The sequence below is a fragment of the Eulemur rufifrons genome, chromosome 8 (assembly GCF_041146395.1).
Source record: "Eulemur rufifrons isolate Redbay chromosome 8, OSU_ERuf_1, whole genome shotgun sequence".
In the NCBI taxonomy this organism is placed as follows: domain Eukaryota; kingdom Metazoa; phylum Chordata; class Mammalia; order Primates; family Lemuridae; genus Eulemur; species Eulemur rufifrons.
In genome coordinates this window covers 22,957,442-22,979,339 of record NC_090990.1, presented here as the reverse complement: position 1 = coordinate 22,979,339, position 21,898 = coordinate 22,957,442, and the positions used below count along the sequence as shown (strand labels likewise).

General features: G+C 44.6%; 1 protein-coding gene across 4 annotated transcripts; it reads right to left on the bottom strand.

Annotated features, from left to right (window-relative positions):
* Positions 1-5,295: 5,295 nt before the first annotated feature.
* On the bottom strand, positions 5,296-21,647 carry ZSCAN20 (zinc finger and SCAN domain containing 20). Of its 4 annotated transcripts, XM_069477646.1 has the most exons (8): positions 21,582-21,647; positions 21,231-21,383; positions 11,737-11,923; positions 11,208-11,284; positions 10,828-10,912; positions 8,701-9,387; positions 7,138-7,566; positions 5,296-6,569 (listed from the first exon to the last, which is right to left on the bottom strand). In XM_069477646.1, the coding sequence occupies exons 1-8, from the start codon at positions 21,645-21,647 to the stop codon at positions 5,305-5,307; spliced, it is 2,949 nt and encodes a 982-aa protein (XP_069333747.1). In that variant the 3' UTR covers positions 5,296-5,304. The 4 variants fall into 4 exon arrangements, with proteins under 4 accessions (XP_069333747.1, XP_069333744.1, XP_069333745.1 ...); XM_069477643.1 differs by having other exon boundaries at positions 21,231-21,647; XM_069477644.1 differs by having other exon boundaries at positions 7,138-7,563; positions 21,231-21,647.
* Between the last annotated feature and the right edge of the window lie 251 nt (positions 21,648-21,898).

The window sequence follows — 21,898 nt, the reverse complement described above, 5'->3', positions numbered from 1 at the left end:
TGGAGGGTTTTCAAAGAAGCTTCTCACTACCACCCCCTGCTGGTCTCCACTGCCTGTAACTATGCAGAAGCTACTCTGTGGTCCATCAGTCCCCAAAGCAATGAAGCCAAGCTGTGTTCTGCGGAAGGAGGGAGAAGACCCCTTTCCCCTCTGCGTCACAATTGTTGCCTGCCACCAAGTTAGGGCTCCCTGAGCCCCAGTGACTCTCAAGGTTTTAGTGACAACCCTGAGCCCCAGTGATTCTCAAGGTTTTAGTGACAACCGTTCTGTCCTCCCCGGCTGTGGCTCCTCTTCTGCTTGGGCTCAGATGCATCTGCAAGGACAGTCTCGGTTTCCTAATCTTCCTTCCTGTGGCCCTCACCCTGTAGGTGGCACAATTATGAGGCATTTTCCTACAATGAAATGTGAAAAATGTGACTTCAGAAGTAAGTGTCACAGGATGGCAGGCGGGATCAGAATCTTTATATACAGGGAGAATCACTAACAGTACCCTGATTAGAGAATCAATGTCTGTGTGAAACCCTAGTCTACTACAGTGTGTTTAGGCAAAATTATCTAATTGGATTCTGCTTTTTACTCTTTTAATGCTCTTGACTTAACTGAGTGGCTATTGAAACAAAGAAGCTCTCAGCTTTGAGAAGTGGGAGAACTGACCATACACTGAGAAGAACCGGGACCTCCTGAGATCTGTCTCTTCCTCTGGGCAGTGGGGTTCCTGGGGCACAGGTTCCCGCGAGGGCTCCTGACGGGGACCAAGTGAGACGTGACAGAGGGAAACGAGGAGCGGAAGTCGCCCACTCAGCTGCAGCGTGGGCTGGGGCAACTAACAAGGTAAGGAAGGAACGTGCCTTTACCCGCCGAAACATGCATTTGCAGGTAACTGCAGGTTTGCTGAAACTCCGAGGGCAAAAATGATGCCACAGACATGCCGGCACTGATGTTGGGCATATGAAAAGACAGACTACCAGGACCTGTGTTGGGGGAGACTACAATGCCTACCACCACCCCAGGCCTCGAGGCCCAGTTCGAATCCCGCCTGTCCTGCAAAGCCTCCCCTGAGCTCCCACTGTATGCAGCAGATCGGGGCAGGGGCTGGAGATTGGTGTTTGCTGCTGACAGCGGGCTGAGGGATATCCAGAGGGAGAATGGATAAAGATTGAGACAAGGGGATGTTTCGCATGATTCATTTTTGACTTTAGGTATTAAGTCCATTCAGAGAGACATCTCAGGAAGCTGGGTAAGCCCAGCCCACCTGGAAAGGCCCTTAGAAGGGAGAGTGTGTGTTGGCAGGACTGAGTCGGGGACGAGCGTGGGTAAGGCTTGCCGGGAGGTGGAGGCAGCCTGCTTGGGAGCCACTGTGTGCATGAATGCACGTGCTCAGTCGGTATCGCCCAAGCAGGGCTGGCCGCAGGCAGCTGGGCTCCTAAGAGGAGAGGCCAGGGTGGGAGACAGATCTGGGTGTCATCAGCATCTACATGCATGGTGCACGGTGGTTAAAAAAGAACAACTGGAACGGAGTGAATGGAGAAGTAAGCCTAGGACAGACTCTGGAACACAAAGAGCCAGGGCAGCCCGGGTGACACAGGTCCACCTGCAACACCCACGTCCACTCCAGACATCACTGCCTTCATTACCTCAAAACCGCACCCTTGTCCCCACAGGGTGCCACTCCCCTTCACAAAGTGACTAAACTCTTTTCTGCAGCCCGAAGGCAGAGAGCTGTCCCCGCCTGCGGCCCCAGAACGGGAAGAGGCAGGGAGAAGGGCTGCCCAGAGGTCCTGACTCTACATTTTTAACATGGGGGACCCTGGTTGCTTTACACGGCTCGGGGAGGAGGCTACAGGGCACAATGAGGCCGAGGCGGCCATGACCATGAGTTCAGCTACTAAGGCCAGGCCCAAACAGAAACCGGGTATCTGAAAAAGCCCTGGCCCCACCTTTCCCCGCCCCTACCTTGTGTCTGCAGCCTGCTGAGGCGCTGGGGAATGGGAGGCCTAAGGTCCCTTTGGTACCTTTTGGTCACTTCAGAGGAGCCAATGCCCTTCTTGGGGAGGATGGTACAGAAACCCAGTGAGGGCTGCAGCCATCTGGGGAGATGATCCTGCAGCTCACATGTAACACCCTCCCGGAGCAGCACTCGCCGCTCCCGTGTTCCATCACCAGGGTCTGACCTGTGGCCGGGCAGGCTGAGAAACCGTCCCCCCGTTCTGCAGAATGACTCTACTTCCCCAGAGCACACTCACACTCACACTCACACTAACAAAGCCAGGACGTGTAAAACCAGATGTCAGTTTCTTTGAGCAGCGCAAACCTGCCGGAGGATGCCTGGGTGCCCGGCAAGGTAACGGGTCAGGCCCCAAACACTGAAGCCCCTGGCAAGGAAAAGCTGTGTGGACAGAGAGGGAGGGACCACCCGAGCCCAGTTTTCGCTCTTGGCCCAGGCTGTCATGACTGGACCTATAGTTAAGAGCTGTGAGACAAGAGTGATAATAATAAACGTTGAAACTGTTCACTGAGAACACAGGACACTAGCACACTACCAGGAGCAGGGAAAAGGGGGACCCCCATCTCACTCCCACACAGAGCTCAGCTTGGCTTCCACAGAGAAAGTTCCAGAAAACTCAGAGCTACGTTGAAAATGCAGTTGTCAGCAGCAAGGGAGACAGGGTCCAAAAAAGGGTGGGGACCGGGGGTGGGAGTGAGGAGTGGTCTAGATCCCCTCTGAGGGCACCTTCCTCTCCATCTTTGTGCTTCTCAAGCAGTTCTGTCCTAGGCCCAATATTTCTTTGACCTTGAAACACTCCCTTTCTCACGAGTTTAACTACTGTGCATACCCAGATAACTCTCTAATCCTAACCGCTCCCCTAGCTTCAGGCCCAGATAACCAAATGCAATCGTCACCCAGATTTCCATTAGGCACCTCAAGTCCCAAATATCTCAAACTAATCATCTCCTGCCCTCCCGCCCTATCTGCATCTCCTCCCTGGTGTCCCCATTTCCGAATGAGGACACACTCTACCCAGTCTTCTGGCTTCCTCTGCTGTCCTCGAGTCCGCCTCTGAGACCGCTCCAATCCATCCCCTCCCCTCCAGTGTGCCACTGGTCTGGTTTAGACCCTCACATTTTAACTGGAACAATAGTGTCCCAACAGGCCATCCTGACTACAGCACGTCCAAGTTCCACTCTGCTGTTAGATTTTGACAGTGCAAGTCTGAACAAGTCGCCTTGGGCCTGACGTCTGAGCCCCACTCACGTGTGAGGCCCTCCATGATGCTACCCAGCACCCCTTCAGTACCAGCTCTCCCCATTCCTCACCTCCCACTTCACACCCCACCCCAAACCCATGGTATTCCAACCACAATGCCTTTCTCTGGAACACCCTCCCTCTCCTTCGGGACCCTTCCTCTCGGCTCACATTACTCCGCACTGATCGTATTGCAGTTACTGACATCTGCTGACTTCAAGCCAGGGCTCGTCCCATGACCCCTGCCCCCCAGAGATAATGTGAGCCAGGAGAGGTAAGCTGGGGAGGAGCCGACAGTGATCCCAGGGGATCCGGTTCTTGGGAAGGGAGGTTCTGAAGCAGAGGAAGGGTTAAGGAGTGATCTCATTGTGTGGGAGCAGCGAATCTCTCCACTGACTCCCTCACGTGTGAATAGAAAGTTCCATTCTTCAAAGTTGCAGCACGTCCACTATCTGATAGGTGCTTCCCAAGCCCATGAAATAAGCAGGGTAGGAAAGGCATCCCAGAGTCATAGGGGATGTCGGGGGAGGGATTTTCCTTTAAAACCCTATGGAAACCAAAGTCCTTGGTCAACATTTTTAAACACTTCTAAGGAGAAATTCCAGAGGCCAAGTGCTGCAAATTAGAAAACCATCCCATGTGACCCTTTCTGCTTCAGCCTGTCTGTGTGGGAGGTGTGGCTCGATGGCCAATATGTAGGAAGCACAGGGCAGGCCTGGGACAGGGTGGCCCGGGATAAACCTGGGCCATGAGCCTGGAATGCAGAACAGTCTCAAAGCCCCCCATCCAGACCAACTCCTTCCACCTCTCTCCTACCTCAGCCTTGGACGGGGACCAGGAGCAAAGCTGCTGCCGTACCCAAAGGAAAAGGGTCAGAGAGGGATAAATGTAGGGACAAGTGAGCTCTGATGAGGAATCCCAGGTTTCTGTAACCTACAGTCACCCAAGGAGCAGGACTGACCCTGAGAAAAGGGAAACCCTTAAACCCCGTTTCCTTGGCCAGAGCAGCATCTTATTAGAAGAAAAATCACTTTGGCCACATATCTTTCCCGATCTCAACCCACCTGTATCTCTCACCCATATTATTGAGAAGATGGAAACTCACACCAAGTACCTTGATAATAGCTCAGACTTGCTCAAAGCACTCGTCCATTCTGAAAATCCCAAGTCCTTAATCTTTAGGGATTCTTACTTTCCGTATTTATTAAAAGGAGAATTTATAATGTAATTGTAACAGGAAATGTGGTCTACAAAGTGCTTGGAGATTCTGGCACCTGAGTTACCTGCCTAACGAGAAAGGGAATTCAGTACAGCGTTCAGAGCACCTCAGACTCTGGAGACAGATCTGGTTGAATCCTGCCTCCCCCATTTTCAGATGTGTGACCAATACAAGTTTCTTAACTTTCCCAAGCCTTAGTTCTCTCCTCTGGGAAAAGGGGAGAAAGTTAGTATCATCTGCTAGGGCAGCTGTGAGGATGAAAGGAGTGCTCAGCACAGAGCCTGCCGAAGAGCAACTGCTCCATAAACACTGGCTACTGCTGCTGGGACTAATGGCTTTGTAAGGCTGTCCCTATTGTTCCCACTCTTTGCTGAGCTCACAGTGGTCTGCTGTAGGCCAGCCCCTCTCTCACAGTCTCAGTGTTCTCCCGTGAGGACGTGCCCAACTGAGAATACAGGAGAACCTCTGCCAGTGGGTTGTGTGTACACGTGGGTGGTGTGAAGGCACGGCGGGAGCTGGAATCACTGCCCAGGGCCACCGGTTTAACCCTAAATTATCAGTTTGGCTCAAATACTGACAAAGCTCTTATATGACAGCAAATACAAGGACAGCCTGAGAAGTGTGTGTGGGTTTTGTACAGGAGAAAAACAAATTACACTTAAGAAAAGTGCCTTCGAATCTGGATCCTTAGTATTTATAATTCACTTCCAAATTACCTGGATTATACCAAGGTAACTTCCTTGGGTACACACCAAGCCTAAAAGTTGGAAAATTTCTTTCTGGCATACATCTTATAAGATATATACATTTCTCTCTCCCTTGTCGTGGGGGAAGGTGTCCCCTACAATGCTTTCCCTCCTGTGTGGGTTCGCCGGTGGGCGCTAAAGTGGGAGCTGTTGTTGAAGTCTTTGCCGCACTCTGTGCACTTGTAGGGTTTCTCCCCAGTGTGGATTCTCTGGTGAATAATAAGACTGGAGCTCTGGTTGAAGCATTTCCCACACTCTCTGCACTTATACGGCTTCTCTCCCGTGTGAATCCTCTGGTGAGTAATGAGGTTAGAACGGTCACGGAAGAATTTTCCACACTCGAGGCATTTGTAGGGCTTCTCTCCTGTGTGCACTCTCTGGTGCGTGATGAGCTTGGAGCGCTCGCTGAAGCACTTCCCACAGTCCACACACTTGTACGGCTTCTCCCCGGTGTGGGTTCGCTGGTGGTTGGCCAGGGTGGAGCTCTTACTGAAGCTTTTCCCACATTCGGCACATTCGTATGGTTTCTCCCCTGTATGGATTCTTTGGTGACTGATGAGGGCAGAGCTTTTAGAAAAGCTTCTTCCACATTCAGAACACTCATAGAGTTTCTCCCCTGAGTTGGTGCTGTGTGGTCCAGGAGAATTCAAGTTCTTACTGATACTCTGAGGTTCTTCAGGAGATGTCTCCTTTGCAGAACCCTTCCAGTGAACACTAAAAGATGGGCTTTGGCCAAAGTCTTCCCCAGGCTCACTACACTGGTCAGGATTTCCTCCCAAGTGGATTCTCTGATGTTTCAGAAGGTTTGAGCTCTGGTTGAAGCTTTTCCAACATTCCCCACATTTATAGGGCTTTTCCCCTGTGTGGATTCTCTGGTGGGTGACAAGATTGGAGTGGTCACTAAAGCCTTTCCCACATTCGAGGCATTTGTAGGGCTTCTCTCCAGTGTGGATTCTCTGATGGGTATTGAGGTTGGAGCGGTCGCTGAAGTTCTTGCCACATTCAAGGCATCTGTAGGGCCTCTCACCCGTGTGGATCCGCTGGTGAGCGAGGAAGTGGGAGCTCCGACTGAAGCTCTTCACACATGCATCACACTTGTAGGGTTTCTCTGCAAGGTACAGGCCTTGATGGTCAATAAGCTTTTCTAAGTCCTCTTCAGAAGAACATTCCTCCCACTGCTCCCCTGGGGGGTTTCCCCACTGCTGTTTGCCTTCATTTTCTTGTTCATTTTCACTGTCTGCTCCCCAGTCAAGAGGCCGGCAGACAGCCTCTGCAGTACACGTGGACAGGGCTCCAGGCAAACCCTCAAAAATGTCCTGCTCTGAAATCTGGTCTTCATCCTCAGGCCTCACCTCAAAACCTGAAAGAATGGACAGAAATGCAGTTTTTCTTCATTCATCAGTTAGCAATTCTATATATGTATCTCTGGGTATTATGTCTTATGAATTTGGCTAACATGAATTTGTATCTTGTATCTTATATCTCAAATCCTGTAAATGAGACTAACATGAAATCAATCAAGTTTTAGTGCACACATACGTTTCTGACATGCAAAGCTGAGGAACGGAGTCTGGGACATGGTGACCCTGCCAAGTAAGCCATGGGGCCCAGCCCAAGCAGCCAGCCAGTCTCCCCATCTCAATATTCAATAATGAACACCTCCTTTTTCTAGTGCATTCAGTAAAACCTGAGTCACACAAGACTGAGTAACTCTATAACTGCTCAGATGTATCCTAATGAAAGCTCAACTGACTAACTGATTTGGAGGATCACACGAAGCCAGAGATTGGATAATCTGGGCAGAGTACAAATCCTTTTCCTACCTAATCCCATTCTCTCTAGTCAAGAGACAGAGATAAAGAGTCTGGCTCCCTCACTATTTCTACCTGCCTGCAGATTCTGTGGACATCCAACTACTCCAGGCTTACCTGTGTCTGGGGTTTTAGGACATGGGGTTGGAGGTTTGACGGCATCTTCATCTGCCATCTCAGCCCAGGCCTCCTGGTCATCAGCCTCGGCACTGCTCTGCCCACACCTCAGGAGACCCGCAGCCTCCCTGACAGTCCCTATGGCCCTGACCACAGTCCGAGCCCTCATCAGCGAGTCCAGCTCCTCATAGAAGGGGCACGTCCCCGGCGGGTGGCTGCTCTTGGCTTTCCGGTAGCTTCGAAGGAGATTTTTGAATCTGTAGCGACACTGCTCCAGGGTCCGCAGGAAGCCCAATGCACACAGCCGCTCTGCAATGGCCCGGTACACCTGGCTGTTCTGGTGACAGGTGCGAAGCTTTTCAGAGAATGGGGACTCGCTGAGAATCGCCAGGAAGGCCTTGGTCTCCTCGTAGCCCCAGTGCACACCTGCTGTCAGGGGTGAAAAGTTCAGAGGTATGAGACTTAATGAGATTTGCCTATGTCATCAGGGACTGGGGCCACCTGCCCTTCTGAACACCTAGAACACAGACATCTCAGAAACTACCCAGGGGCCTGGGAAATATCCCCTTGCTTCTCAGGGGTGTGCTAGGAAAGTAGCCAGAGCTTCCCACCCCTACCCCCTTCTGAGAGATTCTGTTAACATGGAGTCTTGGCTGAAGGGGAGGTCTTATGTCAATTATATCAGGTGACTTCACCCCCCCTGGTTTCGACTGATTGGTTAAGGGAAATGCCTGTAATTCAGATCCGTGAGATTCTCCCTGTATCCGTTCAATACCTAGCCTCTATTTACTTCACAAATTCTCCTTTTAACAAAACATAGAAGCTGAGAATCCCTAAAAATTAGAAGCATAAATGGATTTCAGATACTCCTGCAATAGCAAAACTGAGGATGTCCTGTCCTCTTTCGTGGAGGAATGAAAAGGAGGTGGTCTAGTCTCAGTCCCTCTGCAGGTAAATGACACAGCCCAGGGCAGCAGCATGGTGGAGGGAAAACCACGTAAAACTGGCAGGCAGGGGCCACAGGCTCTGACCCTGGCTCTGCTCCTACCTCTGTGTCTTTACATAAGGTGCCTCATCTCCTGGACGTCAGTGTTTCCACCTTTACAATGAACAACTGGGTGTTGCCCACAGGCTTGGTTGTCCAAGCCTGTGCTGCCCTGATTTCTGCTCTGTTTAATATTTCACTCACTGTCCTTCTTTACCTCCATTTACTATCTGTGAAATCACAGGTTGATGTGCTCATTCACATTAAGAGAAATACGCAGATATGAAAATTAAAAGTTCACTCATGTAACACCTGTGATTATTTCCATACAACCAGTGACGCACTTAGGGAAATACTGGATCTGCTCTTTGAGGTCCCTTAAGGTTTGAAAAGTGTTTGCTTCTGTAACTAAGAGACTTGGTCATGGGAGAAGAGAGAAGGAATTTGAGGATGACCTAAGGAACGTAGCTCCTTACTCTAGTGGCATCAAACCAGACTTGCAGTCCTGACATCAGGAAGCAGCAGTCTGGCTGGCAGGAGGGTTGGAAACTGGATCTGATTAAACCCCTAGTTCTTACCAATACGGCTCTGGAGCAGAGCTGGGCCTCCTGCAATCCTGGACCCCTGGGCAGACTCATCAGTGACCAGGCCAGCACCATTACAGTCTTCTGCTGTTTCCTCGGGCTCCCAGGCCCCTTCCTCCTGCTCATCCATCTCTGCATCACTGTCCCCCAGCCTGGGGAGTGCCACGGCCTCTCCTGGGCTGTCTGTGACTCTGATGGCTGTCCGAGCCCTCACCAGGGCTTCCAGCTCCTCATAGAAGGGACAGGTCCCTGGTGGGTGGCTGCTCTTGGCTTTCCGGTAATTCCGAAGGAGGTTTTTGACCCTGTAGCGACACTGCTCCAGAGTCCGCAGGAAGCCCCTTGCCCTTAGCCGCTCTGCAATGGCCCGGTACACCTGGCGGTTCTGGTGACAAGTACGGAGCTTTTCGGAGAAAGGAGACTCACTCAAAATGGCCAGGAAAGTCTTGGTCTCCTCGTAGCCCCAGTGAACACCTGACACCTTCATGTCCTCCACGTCCCATTGGTACTGCTCTTCCCAGGCCCTTGAGTCCCTCCAGGCCAATGCCTGAGCAGGTTTTGTTGGCTCATTTTCCAGGCTGTAATCTGCAGTGTTCCTTTTCCAAGAATTTTTAAGACTTATACCCCAAAACTCTGGTCCTCGCTCTCTCTGGGAGGTAATACTTGGTTTTGAAACTGAAACTCCTATGCAAAAGGAAGAAGAGAAATGACTGAGTAGACACGATCTGTTCAGATGAGTGTTTGTCCAAAATGTTCCTGAAACTTGACATAGATCCTTTCTCTGCAAAAGGCTGATACAAAAAATACCCATGCTAATCCTTAAAATATCTGGAGAGATGGGGAGAGGTAACTAGAGGTAATAGGACCACTATTCTAAAAACATTAAGTGACCTGTTTGCCTTGTTCATTTGCTTTTTTGTTGTTATTATAAAACGGCATATAACAGATAACTGTTATTTGTTCCACAGATGGGCACACGACCTAAATTCCATGGTTGGAAGAAAGGTTCCTCTGTGTGTGCATGCATGTGTGTGTGAGAGAGAGATGGAGGGAAGGAGGAAGAGAGAGAGAGAGAGAGATGGAGGGAGAGAGACTCTCTCTCTTGCTAGCCCTCCATTGCCACTGGCATCTATCTTTTGACCATGAGACAAAACAGCTTTAGGATGAAGCTAATGCTGAGGATGGCAGAGAGAAAGAAAGAACATGAGTCCATTAGGGCACTGCTGAGCCAATCTGTACTGAGGTTGGAGCATGTCCTCCTCTGGACTTCTAATAATGTGAGAAAATTAATTCCCTTATTTTTAAAACAGTTGGCCATGTTTAAAGCACTGCTGTCCCAGTAGCTCCCAACCCTAATAGAATAGGAAGCCTTTAATTAAAATATACATTTGAAGAAAACTAGATGAAAAAGAGTTTAGAGCTAAAAGATGCATAAGGATAAGCTAGTTCCGCATTTCCCAAAGTCTGTTCCTTTGCACCTATTTCCCCCAGATATCGTGACTGAAAAAGGGGTTGCACTACCAAACAAGTGGCCAACGAGCTCCTAGTATCTAAGCTTACCATGGTCAGACCTACCATATCTCTTCTGTCTTACCGTGTTCCCGTGTCTAACTCCCCCACAGTGACCCCAGGCTCCATAGGGAAATGGCCCGTTACTATTTGGCCCCCCACATCGGTGTGTCCACAGAACAAGGAGTCTGTGCTGGGCACATGGGCTTCAAGTGTGTTGTGCCCAGTGATACTTGTTTCTCATTGGCTTTAATACATTGGTCTCATGGGCTTAGTTCACTTGAGTCTGCCCCTGAGAGACCAGTTTGGTGTGAAAAGATCAGATTTCTGAGACTGCAGGCTGCGCCCGGCCTCTGGACTGCGGTGACTGTACTGAGGTAAGGAAGGCAATGAGCCCCGAGAGGGCAGGCTCGTGGAAGCCCCCCTGCCAGCCTCTACCCAGGCAGACTCCACCCCTGCCATCACAGTGTGGGCTACAGAGAACAAGTCTTCCTCCTAGCTCTGAAATTCCAGAGACTGCAGAGCCACGATTTTAAGGGAGCGGTGAAACCCTCTTTGGGAACTGAATGTACCAGAAACACGAGAGCATCACCTTCAGCGGGGATGTTTCCTTACCCAAGCACACGCCATTCCCACAGTCGTCTCCTGGGGGTTCCTTGCAGAACTCCTTCTCAGCATGCTTGCCAGGGCCAAGGGCATCCTACGAGATGCACAAGAGAACGACCTCGAACATCACTGACCCTTGAAGACAGCCTGGAAACCCTACCAGGCTTCAGGAAAGACAATGGGAATATAGGGACGCCACATGTGTTCACTGTGAGGAGCAGCGTGACCAAAGAGAGAGGCCCAGCAGACTGTGGGGTGAGGGGCAAAGGCTAATACCCCCGGCCTTCTGCCCTTTGGCTGAGGGGAGGCCGTGGAAAGAGAGACAGAGCACGGGGGGCGAGAGCACAGGTGCAGCAATGACGGGAAGGGAAGAACAAGTAGCAGCTTACCTGGGACTCGGCTGTCACCTCCCAATCTCCAACGCTCCCCATCTTTGGGAGAATAGGGACTCGGGGAGCAAGGACAGCTAAGGAAAAGAAAAAGTCTCTGAAACCCAAGCTCAGGCTCCCAAAAACCACCTCCCTCTGAGATCCAGCTTTCTGAAAGTCATACTTGGATCAAACTAGACTATGCCTGCGGCCAGTGCAGACTTCCCCTTTCACTTCCCTTCTAGAGTGTGTAGCTCTTAAGCTGCCCAGAGTGGTGTGCCAGGTGGGAGCTGCCAGCCCTGACCTCCTGTGATCACCTCCCACCCCAGGCCCAGCCTGCACCTGCTGCAGGACTCCACCTACAGTCGGGCGCGCTGGCATCTCTTACAATGCTTACTTATCTTACCTCTCAGCGTGTCCCTCAGACACCATCCTGTCCCTTCCCTTGAATTCTGTAAATCTTTCCTGCCCATGTGCCCTTCCTTACCTCCTACCCTCTCTCCAGAGGAGAAGGCTTATTCCTTGATGTTCCCAGACTCTTGGTACTCACCACTCTCTTTTAAGGGCAGTAGTGCCACCTTGGCATTTAGATGATTGGGAAGGTCAGGACATGTACTCTTCACCCACTGCTTCTGGGACTGTCCCTCAGGCCAGGAATCCACTGGCTGCAGCTGGAAGCTCAGAGATTCTTGCACTGCCTTTAAGGACTTGGTCTCTTCTGCATACAGTTCCAGTTCCTACACACAGAGGGCAAAATTCCTAATCATCAGCCAATTGTCAGTTCAATAACACCCACTTTGGTAGGGCAGGGAATGTTATTTTAAGTACGACTGTGGTCCAGAGGTTAACTGGTTCTCTTAAGATCCAAAGATAGCTTCAAGTATGATGAGAAAGCCATCAGACTGACTGCAGTAAATAGACCAGCATTCATACCACCAAATGAGTACCATCTGTTCAATGCAGGGTGGCTACACAAGTGTTTCAATGAGGCTGCCACTGTTCAATACATTTCATTTTATTTTATTTTATTTTATTTTTGAGACAGGGTCTCTTTCTGTCACCCAGGCTGGAGTAGATCACTGCAGATCATAGCTCACTGCAACTTTGAACTCCTGAGCTCAATGGATCCTCCTGCCTCAGCCTCCCAAATAGCTAGGACCACAGGCACACACCACCAAACCTAGCTCATTTATTAAATTTTCTGTAGCAACAGGGTCTCCCTATGTTGCCCAGGCTTGTCTCGAACTCCTAGGCTCAAATGATCCTCCTGCCTCAGCTCCCAAAGTATAAGGATTACACCCACCATGCCCAGCCTCAAATCATTTTTGATTCATAAAAGATAAATTATATAAAATTTTTGTGACATTGAAAAATAATCCAGAAGCATCAAAAAAGGTTTAATTTTGAAGTTTTCAAAAAAGGTTTGATTTTGAAGTTTTCAAAAAAAGACAAAAATTAACAATAAGTACATTAAAAGGCAAAAGGAGGCATAAAAATAGGATAAAAAGACACAAATATAACACTAAATGTAATTGTTCTAAATATCTCTGCTAAGAAGCAAAGATATTTTTAAAATAAAAATTTTTAAAGGAGGGACAAGGAATTACAGATGGAATTTTAAAATGAAATAAAAGTATGTGCTGTTTAGAAAAGTACATCTAATCTTAAAGCATAAGGATAAGTAGAACAGAAGTTACTAAAGGCTGGGAAGGGTGGGTAAAGGGAGGGATAGGAAGAGATTTGTTAAAGGACACAAAATTAAAGCTAGATAGGAATAAGTTCTAATGTTTTACAGCACTATAGGATGACTATAGTGAACAATAATCTAGTATATATTTTCAAGTAGCTAGAAGAGAGGATATTGAATATTCCCAACATAAAGAAATCATAAATGTGAGATGATGGATATGCTAATTACCCTGATCTGATCACCGTACACTGTATGTATCGAAACATCACTATGTACCCCATAAATATGTACAATTATTATTAAATTATGTGTCAATTAAAAAACAAAGAAGGATAAGCAAAAGATAAGGCACTTCAACTCAAAAGGAAAACAGAAGTGGCAATTTTAATTTCAATGTAGAATTTCAGGCAAAAAAAAAGTATATAAAATAAAAAACAATAACCAATTGAGAGATAACATTACCCAATCAACTGTATCAATTATAAAGCTAATTTCTAATCTCTATTTCCCAGTTAGTTCCAAATTCAGAGGTAGAGGCCAAGGTGTTATTATTTCCTGGCCCTAAAACCCTAACAATATATTAATAACAACTTCAATGCTTTATAGAACTTTTAAAAATGGATTTCAATTTTTTCAATAGGTAATAGACACACCTGGTTTAAAAACAGAAAATATATATAAAGTTATATTCAGTAAAAATATCCCACCCCCACCCATCTCCATCCCGTCTACTCAGTTCCTTCCCCTGCTCCTCACCACAGATAATCATGTTCTTTTCACCCTTTCAGAGTTTCTTTCTATATATAAGCAAATGTAAATACAGATTCTTATTTTTTCCCATTTTTACACAAAAGGTAGTCACTGGATACATTGCTCTGAACCTTACTTTTCTGAACCAAAATAACAATATCTGTCTTCATCAACTTACTGAGTTTGCCAAATTTTGCTCCAAAAATCTTTGGCTAGTCTGAAAACTCAAATCCACTCTCAAAGAGAGGTATTTTTACCATTGAGAAGAATGGGTCATGAGCATCAAAGGTCATTCCGAATGAGAAGATCCACCAATGTCCTGTGTGACTTCACAAGGAGAAAATATCTGCTTATCTATACTTTTACATGGTCATTTAAAAAACAAAACAACTCACTTTGTTATAATCAACAGAAGAACGTGTGACTAGACTTAACAACAATCTTTACTTTCAATCCCAGCACCTCTATTTCCATCCCTAAGCAAAGATTCTGATTCCAGGGATGGTAATTGTGGACACAGAAAGAAGATTCAAGTGACAATGAGTTGGACAAACTTCTGGTTTCCAGTCCAGTATGTAAGGAGCTTAGAATTGCCACTCCAACCTAAGGACAAGTCAAAAGCTGAACAAGCTGAAAAACGACAATTCTTCTTAGAGCCCTCAGAGAAGTGAGGTCACAGGGCAAACCACTGCTCCCAAAATAGCAGAGACAGACAGGTGGATTCAGAGATTCACAATTTTGTAGAGTAGAAACCCCTGCAGAGACAGTGCCTCAACTGTGATGAATTGCCAGAGGCACAGTGTGGACAACTCAGAGAGTTAAAAACTCCAAGGCACCCAGCCATGGGAGAGGAGCACATTTGTGTGAGTTTTGCTTCCAGGAGCTCAACCAGGTCCTCACAGTGAGCATCAAAGAAAAATCCCCTCATGCTATTGCACGGGGCAAGGAAAAGGAACCATTTTGAAATATGCCAGAGCACTCTGCTCTTCTTAATAAGGCCTGCCCTTAGGAGAAACTATTTTACCAAAGTCTAACCTAACTGGCAGAAGAGAAATATGCAACTTTAGCTCCCTCTACTCTTCCACATGGGGGATGGGAAATACACCTGCAGCCCCCTCTAAGCATCCAGGCATCCTGTCCCACCTAAGGTGGGGAAAACTGAAAAGCGCTAGTGAAGTTCAGAATCCAGGCATACAGGCACACAAAAAGACTGAGACCTAATCCTGGGACTACAGATTATCGCTATATTACTAAAGGCCTATTTACCATAGTTACTTTTATGCAGTAAATCACGCTCATGTTTCAACAAAAAATGACAAGGCAAACTAAAAGACAAAAAACACAGTTTGAAGAGAATGAAAAATCATCAGAACCAAAGTCAGAAATGGCAGGAATGTTGGAATTATCAGACTAGAAATTTAAAAAATATTAATCTGACTATATCAATATCACCTTAAATGCCAATAGTGTAAGTACACCAATTAAGAGATTGCCAGAGTGGGTCAAGAAACAAGACACAAATATATGTTGTCTACAAGAAATGCACTTTAAATATAAAGACATATAAATTAAAAGTAGAAAGAGGAAGAAAGATATAACAAGCTAACAGTAGTCAAAACAAAATGGGAATAGCTATATTAATTTCACACACAGTGGACTTCAGAGCAAGGAAAGATATCAGCGATAAAGAGGGGCATTACATAATGATACAGGAGTCAATACTCTAAGAAGACATAACAATCCTTAATACAAAGAAGGATTATATATGCATTTCATAATGCACCAAGTTAACAGCATCAAAATATGTGAGATAAAAACTGACAGAACTATAAGGAGAATTAGATTAATCCACTATTATAGTTGGGGACTTTAACACCCCTCTATCAGAAATTGACAGATCTACCAGGCAGAAAATCAGTAAGAACACAGTTGAACTCAACAGCACTGTTAAATCAACTAGATATAACTGACATCTATACACTACTTCATCTAACAACAGCAGCTCTCAAGCTCACATGGAACCTTCATTCACCAAGACAGACCACATTCTGGGCCATAAAACACACCTTAAATTTAAAAGAACAGAAATCACACAACGTCTGCTCTTAGACCATACTGGAATTAAATTAGAAATCAGTAATAGAAAGATAGCTAGAAAATCCCAAAATACTTGGAGACTAAACAATATACTCCTAAATAACACAAGAATCAAAGAAGAAATCTTGAGAGAAAATTTAAAATATTTTGAACTAAATGAAAATGAAAATACAATTTATCAAAATTTGTGGGATGCAATCAGAACAGTGCTTAGAGGAAAATTTACAGCATTGATTGAATATATTAAAAAGAAGAAAGATCTAATATTAATAATCTAGGGAAAATAGAAAAAAGAAAAGCAAATTAAATCTAAAGTAAGCAGAAAAAAAGAAATAATAAAAATTAGAGCAGAAATCAATAAAATTGAAAATAGGAAATCAGTAGAGAAGATCAACAAAATCAAAAGCTGGTTCTTTGAAAATGTCAATAACACTGATAAGCCTCTAGGCAGTCTAAGAAAACAAGACAGAAGATACAAATTACTAATATCAGAAATGAAAAAGGAGACATTACATTACTACAGATCCCATGGACATTAAAAAGATAATTAAGGAATATTTATGTCCACACATTTCATAACCAACTCCTTGAAAGTCAGAATCTGCCAAAACTCATACAAGAAGAAACAATCTGAATAGGCCTATATCTATTAAATAAATTGAAACAATAATTAATAACCTTCCAAAACAGAAAGCACCAGGCTCAGACAGGTTCACTGGTGAATTCTACCAAACATTTAAGGAAGAAATCATATCAATTCTCTATAGTTTCTTCCAGAAGATAGAAGCAGACGGAATATTTCCTTACTCATACTATGTGGCCAGCATTACCCTAATAACCATACAAAGATAAAAAAAAAGAAACCTACCATCCAATATTGCTCATGAATATAGTTGCAAAAATCCTCAACAAAATATTAGCAAATCAAATGCAACAAAACATAATAAGAAGTATACACTATAACCAAGTGGGATTTATCCCAGGTATGCAAGCCTGGCTCAACATTTGAAAATCAATTAATGTAATCCATCACATCAACAGGCTAAAAAAGAAAAATCACATGATCGTATGTGATATCAATAGATGCAAAAAAAAGCATTTGACAAAATCCAACACTCATTCATGATAAAAACTCTCAGCAAACTACGAACAGAGGGGAACTTCCTCAACTTGATAAAGAACATCTACAAAAAACCTACAGATAAGATCCTACTTAATGATGAGAAATACAAAACTTTTGCACTAAAATCAACAACAAGGCAAGGACATCCCCTCTCACTATTTTTTCCCAAAATCCTACTGGAAGTCCAGGCTAATGCAATAAGAAAAAGAAATAAAAGGTATGCAGTTTGGGAAGGAAGACATAAAACTGTCTTTGTTCACAGATGGCATGCATGATCGTCTATGGAGAAAATCTGAAAGAATCAACAAAAAAACTGGATTCAGTAAGTGATTATAACAAGGGTGCAGGATACAAGATTAATATATCAAAGTCAATTGCTTTCCTATAAACCAGCAATGAATAAGTGGAATTCAAAATGAAAAGCACAAGACCATTTATATATTCATCCAAAAAAATGAAATACTTAGGTATAAATCTAAGAAAGTATGAACAATATCTATACGGGGAAACTACTAAAGTGTGATGAAAGATATCAAAGAACTAAATAAATGGAGAGATCTTCCATGTTCATGTATAGGAAGACTCACAATTATCAAGATGTCATTTCTTCCCAATTTGATCTATAGATTCAATGCAGTCCCAATCAAAGTCCCAGCAATTTATTTTGTGGATATTGACAAATTGTAAAGTTTATATGGAGAAGCAAAAGACCTAGAATAGCCAACTCAATATTAAAGGAGAAGAACAAAATCAGAGGACTGATACTACCTGACTTCAAGACTTACCATCAAGTTATAGTAATCAAGTCAGTGTGGTATTGGCAAAAGAATAGACAAAGAGACCAATGGAACAATGGAACAGAATGGAGAGCCTAGAAATAGACACATATAAATATAGTCAACCGAACTTTGACAAAGGAGAAAAAGCAATAGAATTAAGCAAAGATAGTATTTTCAACAAATGGTGCTGAAACTGGATATCTACATGCAAAAAAAAAAAAAAAAAGAATCTAGATACAGACCTTATACCCATCTGAAAAAAATTAACTCAAAATGGATTATAGACCTTAATGTAAAATACAAAACTATAAAACTCCCAGAATATAATATAGGAGAAAATCGAGATGACCTTAGGTATGGCAATGACTTTTTAGATACAATACCAAAGGCACAACCCATGAAAGAAACAACTGATAAGCTGGACTTCATTAAAATTAAAAACTTCTACTCCATGAAAGACACTGTCAAGAGAATGAGAAGACAAGCCACAGACTGGGAGAAAATGTTTGCAAAAGACACATCCAATAAAGGACTATTGTCTAAAATATGCAAAGCACTCTTAAAACTCAACAATAAGAAAAGAAACAACCCAACAGAAAAACGGGCAGAAGACTTGAACAGACACTTCACCAGAGAAAATATACAGATGTCAAGTAAATATATGAATACATGTTTAACATCTTATATCATTAGCAATTATGAATTAAAATAACAATGAGATACCACCACACACTTATTAGAATAGCCAAAATCCAAAACACTGCCAACACCAAATGCTGACAAGGATGTGGAGCAACAGGAGTTCCCATTAATTGCTGGTGGAAATATAAAATGGTATAGCCACTTTGGAAGATAGTTTAGCAGTTTCTTACAAAGGTAAACATACTCTTACCGTATGATCAAGCAATCATGCCTGTTGGTATTGACCCAAATGAACTGAAAATTTATGTCTACACATAAACGTGCACACATTTGCAGCAGCTTTATACGTAACTGCCAAAACTTGGATGTAACCAAGATGTCCTTCAGTAGTTGAGTGGATAAACTGTAGTACATCTAGACAATGGACCATTATTTAGCACTAAAAAGAAATGAACTATGGAGCCATGAAAAGACATAGGGGACATTTAAATGCATATTACTAAATGAAAGAAGCCAATCTGAAAAGGCAACATACTGTATGATTCCAACTACATGATACTCTGGAAAAGGTTGCTAAGGGTTGGGGGAAGGGAGGGGTGAATAGGCACAACACAGAGGATGTTTTTTAGAGTAGAGAAACTATTCTATTTGATACTACAATAGTTGACACAAGCCATTATACATTTGTCAAAACCCAGAGAATGTACAACACCAAGAGTGAACCTTAATGTAAACTACAGACTTTAGGTGATAATGATGTGTCAATGCAGCTTCATCAACGGTAACAAACGTACCACTCTGGTGGAGGGATGTTAAGAGTGGAGGAGGCTGGAGCAGAAGGCAGGGGTGGGATGGTAGACAGGAACTCTGTACCTTCTGCTCAATTCTGCCAAGAACTGTTTGCTCTAAGAATAAAGCCTACTTTTTTAAAACAATGTCTGTGTACCTGATGGAGAGAGGGGTCCTGCAAGACAGTGATGATAGAAGAAACAAGCTAAAACTCACAAAATAGCAGAGCTAAAAGATCTCTTTTAGGAAAATATCTTAGGGGCCATTTAGCCATGTAGTCACTACCTTTTTCAGGTGGTGGTTTACTTTGAGGAACATAAACTGTATTTCACACCATTATTAAGACTTGAAAAAATTTTACTTGCAGAGAATGTAAGTAAGTCACATACTCTGCAATGTAAGATCACATGCTACAACAGATGTGCCTGAAAACACAAGCTCCTTTGCCACTTGTCCATTTGTTTTGAAATTTGTGAGCACTCAAGAGCAGACTGAAAAGTAAAAAAATAAAATTAAAAGTCACAGGGAAAAAAATACATAATAAAGACGATTCCATTACCTTATTTTTTCTCTATCTTAGAAGCAGTTCAACTTTTGGTCAGCTCACGAAGGCATAATTTGAGAACCTTTGGTCTATCTAGTCCAACCCTCTCATTTTATAGAAGAATAATCATAAAGACCTTGATTTAAGTCAATTCTCATCTCTGGGTCTCAAGTTCTTCATCTTCCAACTCTGAAGCCCTAAGACTTCCATTTGTTTTTTCACTGCCACTTAAGACAAATAGCTGGTTTCTTTAAAAAAAATAAAATAGGGGTAGGTAGGGTGGTATATTAAAATGAGGCACACTCTCTCATACTTGGTTCTGTAACTTTAAATATTATTCTTTCTGTATCTTCAACCAGTTTGTAAAAGAATTGAAAAAGCAAAGCCATAGACCTCAAACCTTTCTTCCTCCAATCTCACATCTGTATAGAGCTTTCCTGTTTAAATGTACAGAAAACCCCTGCCATTTGCGAGGGATGTTCCCAAAGCTATAATTTCCCCTAACAAAATGTGGTTAAGTATAATATCACAAGAATTGCTGACTATAACAAGTGGAGAACAACAGAGTTATGTTTAGATGAAGGTTCTGGCTCAGCCCCCAGCCAACTAAAGGTCTACATATACCAGCTTCAAAGCAAGATTCAAAATTTGTGTCACAGAAAAATCATACACTATATTTAGGGTCTTCAGAGTCACTTGCAAACTGTTGAAATTGTGAATGTTAAATCCATGATACTTTCACTTCTCTGACCTCAGTTCTACCACTTAGTTATATAAATTTAGACAAGTTTACTTACCTCTCTGTTTACCCATTTAAAAATGGCAATGATAACAGCACCTACCTTATTGGATTGCTGAGTTGATTAGATGAGGGATATATTTATTAATGTAAAAACCGTAGAACAGTGCCCGACACACAGTGGGTACTCGCAAAATGTCAGTTAATATCTTGTTAGAGCCTCACAGCTCAGAGGTATTTTAATTCCCATGGTTTGCAGATGAGGCATCTGTCATGTGGCAGAAAGAATGATGACTTTGGAACCTAAGGATCTCAGTTTAGGCTCTGGTTCACTCACTGAGTGGCCTTTGTGAGCCACTTGACTTTTTGGGCCTTAGTTTAATCTATAAAATGGGGATAAATACTACTATTTCTGTCTACCTACATAACTGCTATAAGCATCCAAAGAGATCACATATGTAAAAAGGTTTTGTTAAGTATAAAACACAGCACAAATTAACCACACTGTGAGTACGGTCCTGGGAGACAGTTTGGAGTAGTGATTAGACGTGCAGGCTTTAGAGTCAGAATGCCCCAATTCAAATCCTGACTCTACCCTCTAGAAGCTATGTGACCTTGAACAAATTATCCATCTTTTCTCTGCCTCTGTTTCTTCATTGGTAAAATCAGGAATACACTACCTATCTTATTAAATTGTTGACAGGATTAAATGAGTTAATACATGTAAAGCACTTAGAACAGAGACAGAGCCTGGTATGTAGTAGTGGTCAATAAACGTCAGTTGTTCAATAATTATTGTTATTATTACTGTGATTTGGGTACTTATTAACCTAGTCACAGCCCTACTGCCTTGCCCAACCCCCTCCTTGGAGAAGAGACCATTTGCCTCACCCGCTGTCCTGTAGCCCGCGCCTCCCGGTGCCAATCCTCCACCAGGGCCACCGCCTCCTCACCGCTCTCAGGGTGGCGCGCCTGCACCCAGGTCTGGACATCCCTGGGTAAGATAGTCAGGAATTGCTCTAGCACCAGCAGCTCCAGGATCTGCTCTTTGAGGCGGATCTCTGGCCTCAGCCAATGACAGCAGAGAGCCCAGAGCTGGCTGAAGGCCTCGTGGGGTCCAGCTGCATCCCTGTACTGGAACTGCCTGAAGCGCTGGCGGGAGGCTTCAGGGCCTGAGACAGACTCATGGCCCTTCTCCTGGGGTTTGGATTCTGAGCCCCACGAGTCCTCCTCCAGTTTCACAATCAGGACTTCTTCGGGCTCTGGTAGGGGAGAGGAGTGGGCCTGGGATTCCAAGGCCACCGCCATGGTCTAGTCTGGATGTTTCACGTCAGCTGGGCTATCCTCATCCAACAGCTTCCTGCATCTACGGTGAGTCCTTCAGGGGGCTCCTCGGAGAGAGGGATTGCTCCCACGGCTCTGAAGACAGAAAGACATAGGACAGAGTTGAGCAAGAGGACCCAGAAGCCTCACTTTCCTCACTTCTCCCACGCCTTCCACCCTCTATGCGATGGGCAAGGGTGCTAAGAGATGCCCCTTTTCCATAGGCAGGAAGTGAG